The sequence below is a fragment of the Convolutriloba macropyga genome, chromosome 14 (assembly GCF_964194025.1).
Source record: "Convolutriloba macropyga chromosome 14, txConMacr16.3, whole genome shotgun sequence".
Lineage (NCBI taxonomy): Eukaryota > Metazoa > Xenacoelomorpha > Acoela > Convolutidae > Convolutriloba > Convolutriloba macropyga.
In genome coordinates this window covers 34,457,207-34,470,215 of record NC_134481.1, presented here as the reverse complement: position 1 = coordinate 34,470,215, position 13,009 = coordinate 34,457,207, and the positions used below count along the sequence as shown (strand labels likewise).

At 32.9% G+C, this 13,009-nt stretch overlaps 1 protein-coding gene across 1 annotated transcript in view; it reads right to left on the bottom strand.

Annotated features, from left to right (window-relative positions):
- The window catches only part of LOC142352784 (lactosylceramide 4-alpha-galactosyltransferase-like), a 31,939-nt gene extending 19,947 nt beyond the window's left edge, over positions 1–11,992 (bottom strand). The window contains exon 1 of the mRNA XM_075404891.1: positions 11,351–11,992. Coding sequence (XP_075261006.1) covers positions 11,351–11,714 — 364 coding nt within the window. The 5' untranslated portion in view covers positions 11,715–11,992. The remainder of the gene's footprint in view (positions 1–11,350) is intronic.
- Positions 11,993–13,009: the final 1,017 nt, after the last annotated feature.

Sequence of the window (13,009 nt, the reverse complement as noted above, 5' to 3'; positions counted from 1 at the left end):
ATGATATTTTCAATAATGTCAAATTAAACAGGAAATTTTCCAACAGGAAACTAACTTGAAAAAGCTACACAAATCTCTACCATTCGAGAGTTCCCGTAGCTATATACAAAAACAAAGAGGATCGATAATGTGTGCTGGCACATTTAGTTCCAACCCCTCATATTCCAAACAAACTTACGGAAACTTGACAATATCAGATCTGTTTATAACTAGATGCATAACGACAGACATAGATTTAAAAACAGTTCTAGTACAAGAAAAGTTTATTAACCATTTCAATTTTTGTGGTAGTAAGGGAGCAAAAACATTACTAATGGTCTTCAAGGTAATTAGAGATGATATGCGAGGGAGATGATATTAGAGCAACTAAACCAACTATGAAGAACGAAAGATTTTCTTAAAATCCTATACAGAAAAACTTCCTCAACAAAAATTAACTAGTTAAACCTTGGCAGAGATATAGCCATATTCATCTTTCAGTAATTCCAATTTGCTGTTTAACTCCGACAAGATTTAGACAACTTGAATGCGAAATACGATTAATATAACAGAATCTGTACTAGTTCTCAAGACCGGTAAAAAAAATGCCAAAATGCAAAATTGCGATATAATTTAACTCAAGCCTAACTTTGCGTAATAAATCATTGATTAGTGACTTTTCTAATCTCCAGGTGTAAAACAACCTGAAGCATTTTGCTCACAGAAGTAAGATGAAATTAATTCAAATATACAGTTTTCAGATGAATTAATTCTATTTCTAAAATAAAGTAAAAAGCTTAAACAAAAAATGAGATCAAATTTCTATAACAATGTGTTAACCCTCTGAAAACCAAAATATTACTTATTAATTGCTCTCCAACAAAGTTATGCGACTATATTAGTCTTGTGGTCTTCTTGGTGCGATTTGTCGCTTGACCGATTTTCTTCTGGCCTATTTGACTTTTCGTCATCAAAAACGGGTTAAACAGGTAGCACTTGGAGAGCATTAAGCCCCTTATAGCCCTAAGACTTACTATAGTCTAAGAATGCGATTCACCTAAACTGTTCAGAAGAGTTAATTTAATGATGTGAAGGGCGCTTCTTAATCTTAAAAGTTTGACCACACCCAATCACTCACCCCATATCCACCCCCTACTCGCGCCATTAGCCCCCCCCCCCACCACTCAAAACTCCCATTGTCCACCCTCCTCCACCTGATCATTTGATTCCCCTCTAATCTAGCCTTCGCAGCCCTACTAGTTACGACACTGAGTTATAAGTCGAGGTTGTCTTTCTGATGATCACCTTAATCGGAAGACCTGAGCAAAAAAGACTAGTCCTTTCCCATTATTGCTGGGACAAATTAGAAAAAAAACTTTGAGGTCATAGTTGGAATAAGATTTAAAAAACATTGCACTTTCCGTAGCAATCTACAAGAACAAAGAGAACTAGTCGTGTATGCTGGCACCTATTGTGCCAACCCCCTCGGAGCACAAACAAACTTATCAAAACTTGACAGTATAAGATCTATTTTCATCTAAATGCATAACAACAGGCATAGATTTAAAAAGGTTCAAGTATAAAAAAAAGTTTCATCATTTCAATTTTTGTGGGGGGTAAAAAGGGGTAAGATTTTTACAAATGATCTTAAAGGTAATCAGAAAAGGTATGTGAGGGAGATGAAACCAGGGCAATTACAAATGGGCAAGGGAGATGAAACCAGGGCAAATTATAAAGAACGAATGCTTTTCTATAAAAAATAAACTTAATTGACAACTTTTTGCGGGTAATTTCTTGAAATCGGAGCATATAAAAATTGAAAAAGTTAAAAGCACGGGTGGATGTTCACCATTTTTTGTTGAAACACTGGCAGTGTTCCAGCCAAAAATCTGTCAACAGAGAACAAAATATTATGAATATCTTTTTGCGTAAAACGAAGCAGAATTTCCAATGCTTTGACCAGAACTCTTTCGTTTCTGACAAAAACGGGGAAAGAACATATGGTTGGCATAAATCACGTTCAAATTAACCATTGCGCTTTTTGCAACCGCAGTTTGAAGGTGGAAAAACAAAAAAGGAAACAATTATCAAAATATCTCTGTAATTCAATAAATCAAAAGATGTCTCACCAACGATTCATCCTATCATTTTGTTTTGTGTAGCTTCAAAAACATGATATAAAATTTCGAGAAGGGAGGCATGTTTTTTCAATAAGCATTAGAAATTCCAAGTTTTAAATTGTACAATAAGAGACCCTTAAATTTTTTCATACTGGGTGTTTTACTCCGCAAAAAAAGCAGCAGCAACAATTACTGGACTTCTGGAATTTCGTGAATAATGAGCACGAGAGCTGAACTACAGGCAACTTTAAAGAAATTGTTCCTCAAAAAAATTTAACTTGTTAAGCCTTGGCAGAAATATAGCCAAAATTATTTTACAGTAATTTCTATTTGATGTTTAAAACCAACAAGATTTGGATAATTTGAATGCCAAATACTAGTAATAACAAAGAATTTAAACTAGTTCTCAAGGCTGGTATAAAAAAGCAAAAACTCAAAATTGTGATATATTTTAAATCAAGCCTAACTTGGCGTAAAAAAAATTGATTAGTAACTCTTCTAATCTCAGGGTGTAAAAAAAAACTTGGAGCATTTTGCTCAGAGAAGTGAGACGAAATTAGTTCAAGTAAACAGTTTTCAGATGAATTACTCCGATTTCTAAAATAAAGTAAATATTGTAATTAAAAATTGATATCAAAATTAAAATAAAAATGTGTTAAGCCTCTGAAAACCAAAATATTACTAATTAATTGCTCTCAAACAAAGTTTAACGATTATATTAATCTTGTGGTCTCCTTGATGCGATTTGTCTATTGACCGATTTTTTGTCGGGCCTATTTGACTTTTCGTCATCAAGAATGTGCTAAACAAGAAGCGCTCGGAGGGCATTAAGCTCCCTTAGAGCCCTAAGACTATTTATACTCTAAGAATGCTATTCACCTGAATTGTTTTGAGGAGACAATTGCATGGTGTGAAGCCCCCCCCCCCCCAACAATCCAATTGTCCACCCTCCTCCACATTTCGATTTCATTGCCCGCTCAGCTAGCTTTCGCAACGCCACCCCCCCCCCCCCACGCTTCCCCACTCTCCCCCTTACGCTTAACCCCCCCCCCCCCCCCCACGCATGCACAGGCGCTAACACACACATCGGTCACCCCAGCCACTAATGCTAGTAACCCTAAAAGCCCCAGCTGGCTACTACAGAAGCCAACAATTCCCGATCGTTTGAGAGGCATTTGCCATTTGCCCGACGTTAGTCGTTTATTTTATGCTGTATTATTCGTTTCTCCGGTTGAACAAGATGAAAAACTGGCAGCAATTGAACTTAATGTTATTGGAAGAACGTTTTTGGAGAAGTAAGAAAAACTGAATTTTTTTACCTCACCTTTTCTTAGTGTTTCTACCTTATTTGCCAAAAACAATTTACTATATCCCTTAAAACTTTCAAGTGATAAAAATTTAATTGACAATTAACTTGGTTAACATAACGGTGGTTATCAATACAACAGATCAACAGTTTATGAATCTCATTTCATCAGCATTTTTTATTTTTCCAGCAGTTTTTTATTTTTCCATTAAAACTAATAAATGGTTATTTTATAATGTATTTCAAACTATTGTTTTTACATAGAAGCGTAGTTATCACGGTATTGCTGAAAAATTTTCGAAATTATCGAACAATTTATACCTGTCTTCCTCAATAAACCAGAAAAATCAAAACCTATTCAACAACTGATTTAGTTTTCAATGGCTGTCCAATTATACCACTTTTGTATCTCTACTAAAACACTCGGCTAAACTTGGCCTAACAAGTAGGGCTGTTATAAAGTTCAAGAACCCCAAAAAACAATTTGAAGCGTTGGAACAAAAGGTTGATATGTCAGAAAAACAAAACTTTCACTAATTGTATTGAAAAAAAAGAAGTTCTTTTGAAATAAAAATAGCGAGTACACATCTGCGACTTTTTAATGAGTGAGGTCAAATCAGATTGAGATGTTGGGCATCATTCTTCCGATGCACTTGTGGGGGAGGGAACTATATACTCAAATGGGTTTTTTTTCGTTCAGGCAGTTTTGGCCTACCGATATATTCATAATAGAGAGTTGAGACGGGTATCATTAAAAAGCTCGTTCAGCGTAGAAAATGGAAATAAAAAATATTTTTTCGTTGCTTTCGTTTCTTAAAGGGAGTTACCGCGGTTTAAATTTTTGAGAAAAGTAAAGTGAATTCCGTTGTTTCTATTCACAATTTCCGTAATTTTTGAACAATTTTTCGTCAATTTTGCTAAAACTTGCTAATATTTTCTATAAACGATGTTCCTGGTTTCTCGGTTAAGAATATAGAAGATTCGAGAAGGTTTTATCCGAGTTTTTTGGGGAATATTTCTGCTAAATTTTTCGAATTTGAGACTTTTTTGAAATAAAAAAAGCTCCAAATAAGATTTGTTTCCTGCTTCGCTTAAATTTGCAGGAAATAGAGACATAACGTTTGTTGCCATAATTTTTGAACACCCCAAAAAAATCGCTGTACATTCGCTTCCTATAGAAGTTTTCTGGAAATAAATTTTCACCGGTTTTTCGAAAAATCAATCTAATAATTATAGAAAATGCATTTATTTGTGGTTTCTTCGAATATTCCATCTACTAATTGATCTATTTTACATATGGATCAATTAATTGTTTTTATTGGACGCTGAGAAAAATCAGGTTTGAACTAACCATAGATTCCTACAATCAAAAATAATTGGATAATATTAGGGTGCACTCTTTTCACAAAAATTTTGCAGTGTTGTTTTTATGTTGATTACTGACAAGAATTACGGCCCAATCAAAGGCTGATCATATTTGCAACAAAATAAGGCTATATGAAAACATAGTTTGTCTTCATAGAAAAGCTCATAGCTTTTATGGCTTAGACAATGTAATTTTGGAAATTTTAAATGATTTCTTTTTGTTTTGATTTCATTTGTCATTCTTTTTGCATCCTCATTACTACGTCTCATTAAATAAAAATTCAATTCGCTTCTTACGGAGCCGCAGGTGATCCTATACAAGGCCTTCAATTGTTATCAAATGCCACTTATGACTTTGAATATATTTGTTTCAAGAGAATGTTAGTGAGGTTTTGAAATATGTCATTTTAAATCTGATTTCTGTCCACATGTAGCTTAGTCTCAAATTATTCAGGGCAAAACGTATTATAACTGAAGAAAAAACTTCATTTTGGTTTTATATTTAGGTAATGTTTTTTGGCTTAGTTACTACGAAATTTCGTAAAAGTTTTGCGAATTTTTGCATATTTTCCTGTAGGAGTTAGTTATTTATTTCTTTTTATTTAACCACGTTAAATATAACTCCAAATGGCTTTGATAGAAAGTGCAAAACAAAGGTTTGCAATGACTTCCGTGACTAACTGGTAGTTTTAACGACTGCAAAGCCGTTCTCACAAAAGTTATTGGATTTTTGTCTTCGCCTGTAATTGTGGTTCTCCTCGTTTTCCTGCGGCACACTCCTGTAAATCAAAAACTCTAATTACTTCTATATATGATTAAATTATTCTATTTACTGATTTCGGATTAGAGCCAAACGTTTTAATGACTTCCAATTAATTTGTTCCAAGAAAATAATTTTGTACTTCCCAAATTTTGCATAAATTTCCATTTTTGGTTTGTTATTTGTTCTCTTTTCAACTTATCACATTAAAGATGCTTCCAACTGGCATTGCAACGAATCGGCAAAATAACCTGTTTGAGGAATTCAGTGAATAGCCTATAGTGTTAAGGCTCTCATTAAGGCGAAAAATATTATAATTTTTCTCTTGTTTTTGCCTCTAAATGTCTTTTTTTTTGTTGTCATTCGGCATATTTATGAAAATTAAAGGCTTTGATTTCTTCCACGACTATTTAAATGAATCTTTTTCTTGATTTCCGTTTAGAGCTAACAGTTTTAAAGACTTAATTAATTTTTTTATAGAATTTTTTTTTGTTATTCCCATTTTTGTTCTCTTTGTCGTCAGCAAGTAACTAAGTCTTATTATTGACAGAGCTCATCAATTTTCTAAGGCTCTAAACAATGGTTTTGTTTGTGATGTTTTGACAGATGTTCATAGAGCTTAGAAATGTGTCTTCCTAGGAATTTTGTGAGTTTTAGATACTGGTCAATATTTTTGGTTCTTTTTGTTGTCTTTTCCAAAAAGATCTTTTACCTTGAAGTCCAAAAAAATCAGAAGGGACCAAAGCAAATCATTTAATCTTTTTTGTCAGTTTAAAGTTTTTAATGTATTATAGACATAATGGCTTCTACACAGTGTCTTTGTTATATTGTTTATGAAATTTTGAGTTCTGTCCGTATTTGCTGTTTTTTGTCGTACTATGATTTGGTCTCAATAATAACAAGCACAACTGGATTCCTGAGCAGTTGCAAAATGATCTTTTTTGTTTTAATTTTAAAGTCTAGGTTTGTTTGATCTTTTGAAAATATTTCTTCTAAATGCAGTGCAGTTTTGAGCTTTGTCACTTTTCTGTTGTTTCTTTCAATTTTGTAGCTTGATCTTTAAAACAGCAGATCGCGTCCTCTTACCAGTAAACCAAGCTCCAACCTTTATAATAGTTTTATTTTAAACTAATGATTTCCTGGCCTTGGTACTACGCATTTCCATAAGAGAAGTGCGATTTTTAGATTTTGATAATTCTGAGCTTTTTGTTTTTTTTTCCAAATTATCACACTAATGGGGTGGCCAGGTTGGCTTTGAAAAAGTGCAAAATTAACGGTGTCTAATATTCTCAATGAACAGCTTGTGATTTCAGCGGTTGCTGCACCGCGTTATTGTTAATTCAATTGTTTTTGTTTCATTTTTGCGGTTATTTTTGCAGTCGACCGCCATATTACAGATAACGACAACTCTCAATTGCTTCCTATGACGCATAGATTAGCCTCCCTTATGAGCCGAGTTGATACTAAGTGGTTTCAATCAATTTGAAATTGTTTTTTTTTAAAAGAGATACGTGTTTTGAACTTTGTCCTTTTTTGCTTTTCTTTGTCGGCCTGTCACCGATTCGCATTATTGAATGGTCTTATATCTTATCCAATGAACATCCTATGGAGTACAGGTTGATTTATTTAAATCGGGTTTTATCGGATTTCTTTTTCATTTTCTTATTTTTTTTTGTTTTTTAAATATAGTCATCGAGTTTTGGTCATAATTAATGTTTGCTAATATTTGTTATTGTGTGTGTCTTGTCCAGTAGTCTCGTTGATGGCGAGTCTCATCGGCGCTCTAATCCAACATTATTTTTTCACTTAATTGTTTGTTGAAAGATATTTGATTATTCGAACCTTTTCTTTCTCTTCCTCATTTGGTAGACTATTAAATCAAAACGTTGATGGGCGGGGTCAAACATCATGTGCGAGCACTCATTACCGAGCCTCCTTGTTTTATATCTGAAATCAATGAAAATTTCTAAGTGTTGAAATTGTCCAAATTGAATTGAATCAAGTGACATATCATGTATGCTTCAATTTATAGCTTTTTGTTTAACTTTTCAAAAAGTATGGAGCCACTCTTTTGTAACCGATTTCGTCCACTCTAAACAACAAAAAATTTCACGAAAACTAGCTAATTACCAAAATGTGACAGAAAACGTGCACAATCACAAATTCGCTTGGCTTACAACTTCCAAATAAAATTGCATTTCTAATTTTGTCCTTTTATATTTTGTAAATAATATTCTGGCGCTTATTTTCTGTCGCTACTTATATATCTGTATTTCAGCTAACAGCATCAAATTGATAATAACACTTTTTTCTGAACTTGTCTTCTAAACTTTTTTTGTGAACCAGACAATTGAACACTATATCTGCATCTCTGTAACTAACTTGTTGCTTCTCAGCATCCTTGATTACTGTATTGAGATTAAAAATTTGACGGGTTGTAGCAGGTTTTTGTATGTCAATTCCACTTTCCATCAAAAATTTAGCTGATTCCCTAGTTGAAAACTGAGTTTACAAATCAATCAAAATAAAAGAAACGTGAAGCATAGAATAGAAAACGCAAGAAAAGATTTTTAAAATTTAGCTCCATTGAATTACCTTTCTGTCTAATAATTGAGAAGTGAAAAGATAAGTGAAGAGAAGCATATTACAACAACCTAAAAAAATCGTTTCCAAGCAGTTGAGTATAGTTTCAGATCGAAAATTGACGACGGAAAGCCGAATCTAATTGTTTAGTGAGCGTAAAACTTTCACGCCACCAGGTGAAAGTGCTAATTTTAATACACAATTTTTAAGCGGGGAGCATAAAAACACTAGGCGCCGAAAGAAAACACATACCAAAGGGCAACGAAAACTAAGCTCGACTGAAACGATTTTGCTCAAAATTTGCATTTTTCACGAGGTTGGAATTGTTCTGCAAACTTTTGCAAAATTAGTTTGCGGATAATTGCAAACTTAAATTTCTTGAGCTATAATTGCAATCATTTGCAAATTAGTATTAAGTTTGCATCTAGGGTTTATATTAATTTTCCTTTGGACAGTCTAACAGCTGACAGAATCACAATAGCGATAGCAGCATGTAGAGTTATGCCAGGAGTTTGAGATTGTAAGATAATTTTACACGGTCGGATAATATTTGAAATGTTATGAATCTCTGCTTTCAGTTCATTTTATCATCGGGGCCTTTTTCTATAAAAATTATTACAGCCAAGTTTTCTAAGTTTTCTATTATAACTTTCCTATTATAACTTGAGTTTTCTAGGTTTGGTTATTGCAACAACCTTAGTGTTATTGCAGAGCATGCGATGATATACTAAAATCAAATTTCTCGAGGCTAATTTAAAACTCATGATACCATTTTTTGTCCCTCTAGAACTGTTTCGGAGGACACGATGCCAATCAGTCCCGTTTTTGATTATTTTTCGAAAAAAAATGGTTTTGTTTAGCACGAAAACTGAATTCGTCAAGCGCAGAGATAAATCGCCGTTCTGAAGAAAAAAACAAAGCCAAACTTGATCGCCCAAATACGAAATCCTAGTCTCATAGACTTAAGTCTCAAGTTGTTGCCACGAAGATACCAACACATTAAATGATTGCTTGAACTATAAAATCAATGTCAGCATTTTACTTGAACCCAAAAATACATTTCGGTCAATTTCACTTTAACTGAAACGCAATGGATGGTCTACAACATTTCGAAATAAGTCTGGAACAAACAAAAATTGATTTACACAAAACAATATTAATGAATCAATGACTTAATGAACTCGTTACAAACCGCAAAATAAAAAAAACAGTGCTGCAATAAATATGCATATCAACAGAACAATTCAAATTAAGGCTAGAAAAAGAGAGGACCTGTTGGCTTGGCTTTCTAAAGAGTTTCATGGAACCCTAACTAGTTTTTTAGTCGAAAGCTTATCGTAGTTTTCACTTTTAAAAAAATTTTTCAAAAAACAACGGATGATTCAGCTTTTATCACTTTTTTGGCCAAATTATAGCCTAAGGCCAGCAAAAGCAGGTCAAATCGTCTTTCTAATCGGTTAAATTTAGAATTTAGTGCGGTTTTACGCTTTAAGAGATGGTTTTCAGCTTTGAAATTACGAGTTGTCACAAAAACATTCAATTTTGGACAATTTCCCATCTTTGAGGTTCTTTTTCTTTCATTTTAGAAAATGACAGGTCAGGAAATTTATTATTGTCGTTTCAAAAGGAGACAAAACAGAAAATATCAATCTTTTCAGTGAATAGATAAAGATTTTAACGGATTCGACACCGTCTCCTAGCAGAATTTAACGGAAGTTTTTATTTTTTTGCCGTTTTCTCTACTTCTATGAAAAACTCCGGATGAATTCAGGTCTTAGTGGATTGCTGTGGATAAAAAAGAACTTCTAACGGATTTCAGTTAATAGCTAAGGTTTCTAATAACTCTGAAATCCAATTTTTTGAAATATAGACGTCTTTTAACTTTGCAAGACGTCTTTTAACAGGTCGCATTTAAAAAAATTTTTGTTGTTGGGTAGTTAAGTTAAACAAACAAAAAGTTTTTGTGCATCAAATAATGTTTTAAAGGATTTGACAACGGTTTTTCGTAAAATTTAATTTTATTTTTTTTTTTCATTTTTGTCTGTATTTAATATTTGTCGTTCTTTTTTTCGTAGACCTATATATTCTTGATAAAAACTTATCTCAATGTCTTTTATTGAAAAATAAATGGACCCAGCAAACGATTTAAATTGAAAACTTACGTTTTTGTGGGTTAGAAATGAATTGTTTTCGAAAAACACATGTAATTTTTTAATTTGAACTTTTTATTCTTTTTTCTACTTCATAGCTAGTCTCACTATTCCGAGGTCACGCATAAAAAAATTGTTGTTCAAAGAAGGTGCGATTGATTATGTTGAAATATTTACGGAATATAAAATGGTTTTAACGTCTTTGGCACCGTTTTTTCTCAGAATTTGATTGGAATTTTATTTTTGTCTGTATTAGACATTGATTTTTTAGACGTGCAACATATTCTGTATAACGACAGTTCTCAATGCCTTTATAGAGAGATAGCAATGATCATAAACTTATTTAAAGATTTCTGTTGACATCTACTGGTTTTCATTATTTGCAATAAATTGTTTTCAAAAATATAACGTTTAATTTAACTTTGTTGTTTTCGTTATTGTCTACTTGATATCGATTCTCACTAAAGACCGGTCCCATGTTTTTCTAGTAAAATAAAAAATATATTGTATGGTTTAATTTTTATTGGACCTTATATTGCCTTTGTTATAAAGTTTTTTTTTCAAGAAAAAAGTCAATGACTTCTGGATTTGAAACATAACCGACTAACTTCGGAAGAAATTTTCTCGAACGACTAGTTGGAGCCTGCAGTTAGGGGAGGGGGATGGAGTAACTAAAACCACTAAAGCGGACTTCAAATGACGTCATTAGAGGTTATCATATACGACTGCAAACCGGCAGCTAAAAAACCTGAAGAATCTCAACACTCCTCTTCGAGTCGTAAAAAGACCAACACGCTCATAATAATTGCTTCAAACTCCGTTCGAGACCAATTAAAAATATTTGTCGTTTTTTGAGTGTTTGAACGCTTTCTATCTCGTGCCCATTTTGTAGACAATTGATCCAAAAATGTGGATGAACCGTGTCAGAACACTATGTGCAAACGTACATTATCGAGCCTCCTCGTCAAAATTGAAATCAAAAGCAAAATTGCAAAATTGGAAAATGGAAAGAAAATGAATAAAATAAGAATTTTTGAGAAAAAATACATCTTTGTCAGGATAGGGATAACAAAAACGAGCCGTTTACCTGAGTATAGAGCAGCAGATTCCACAGAACATGCTTGTCGTCCGGATAAATAAGATTTTCCAGAGGTTTCCAGGAAAAATAACTGATCACTTTCTTCAGAAGTTCCGTTATAAAAAGGCAACGGAACTAAAATATTGCAATGCGGGTATTTGGATGTAATCCTCCAACTACTGGAACTTTTTGAAAACACTGAAAATAAGTTGGTTGATAATTTGGGATTACTTTTCACGTCTTTATTTTTTTCATGTTGAATTGACGCTGGGCTCGAAAATGAGGAAAAACAATAAATAGCTGCACTAACGAATAAGCAGCTGAAAGCTATAAACGTAAGTTTTGAGTTCAACTTCAGGGTAATGGGATTCATTGTAAATTAGAATTTAATCGATCTATGATTTATGATTAATCTGAATTTTCAAGATTGAGTACTAGTTTATTAAGTAATCATTGACATTATGTCATCAAATAAACAATCGAATATCATCGCATGAAACCGAATCACATTAAATGAGTGCAAAGTTATAATATGGTAAACGAAATTTGGTAAACGAAATTGAACCTATATTGATCAATCAATTGTACATGTAAACATGCAAACTTAGTTTTGTTGTATGGATTAATCTTTTAGTAAAGAGCGCAAACCGACCTTGCTTAATACAAAATCTGTTAGACTTGACTCACTATGGTAGTTATTGCATTGACATATGATCATTGAGGAGTATACACAATATTATAAATCCGCTATTTCTTCCAATATGTTGTAGATTTACAAAATTAGTGAAAAGCATTAAACGATAACATATTCCATTACTGCGCCAAATGATGCTTGTAAAAAGAGTTAAAAACTATTTCACTTTGTAACCGTTTGTTTCTTGTCCAAAGATCCTAAAACTTATACCTTATATATGAACAAAAAAATCTTTTAAATACGATAGATTTTAACAAAATGAAAACGTCATTATTTTATTGATGATTTTAATTACATTAAAGATTGTTTTTTTTGGACCCCTGACTAGTAATTACTAATTTTAAGCGAAAACATTTCTGACCATTGGGAGCCGACGAGTGAGAAAAAAGCACGAAATTGGGAAACAAAGTTGAAATTAGCATTGAAATTGTTAATGTTCTTGGTGTTCATTTAATGAATTTATTCATTATAAAATCGCTATCCGAGAAATAAAAACGGAACAACCCTTGCATTTCATACCATGACATACAGTTACGCACACACAGCAACAATGTCGGTAATGTGCGTTCGCACATGATGTTCCGACCCCGCTCACCCACATTTTGATTTAATTGTCTACCAAATGAGGAAGAGATAGAAAATTTTCAAAAATTGGACCATCGTTCGACAAACAACTAAGTGAACAAAATAATGCTGAATTAGAGGACCGGTGAGAACTGCTAATAATAACAGTACTGGACAAGACAAAAATCAGAAAATAGCAAACAATAACTACGACCAAAACTCGATCTCTATAATAAAAAAACCTTTGGTATAATGAAAAAGGAAATAGATGAAACCTGAACTAATAATTTAAACTGTACTTCTTGGGATAAAATATGCAACCTGTCCACATTGTGACTCGATAACAGGTCGAAAAAGAAGAGCAAAACAGGTAAATTTCAAAAATGCGCTTCTATTTTTGAAAACAAGCC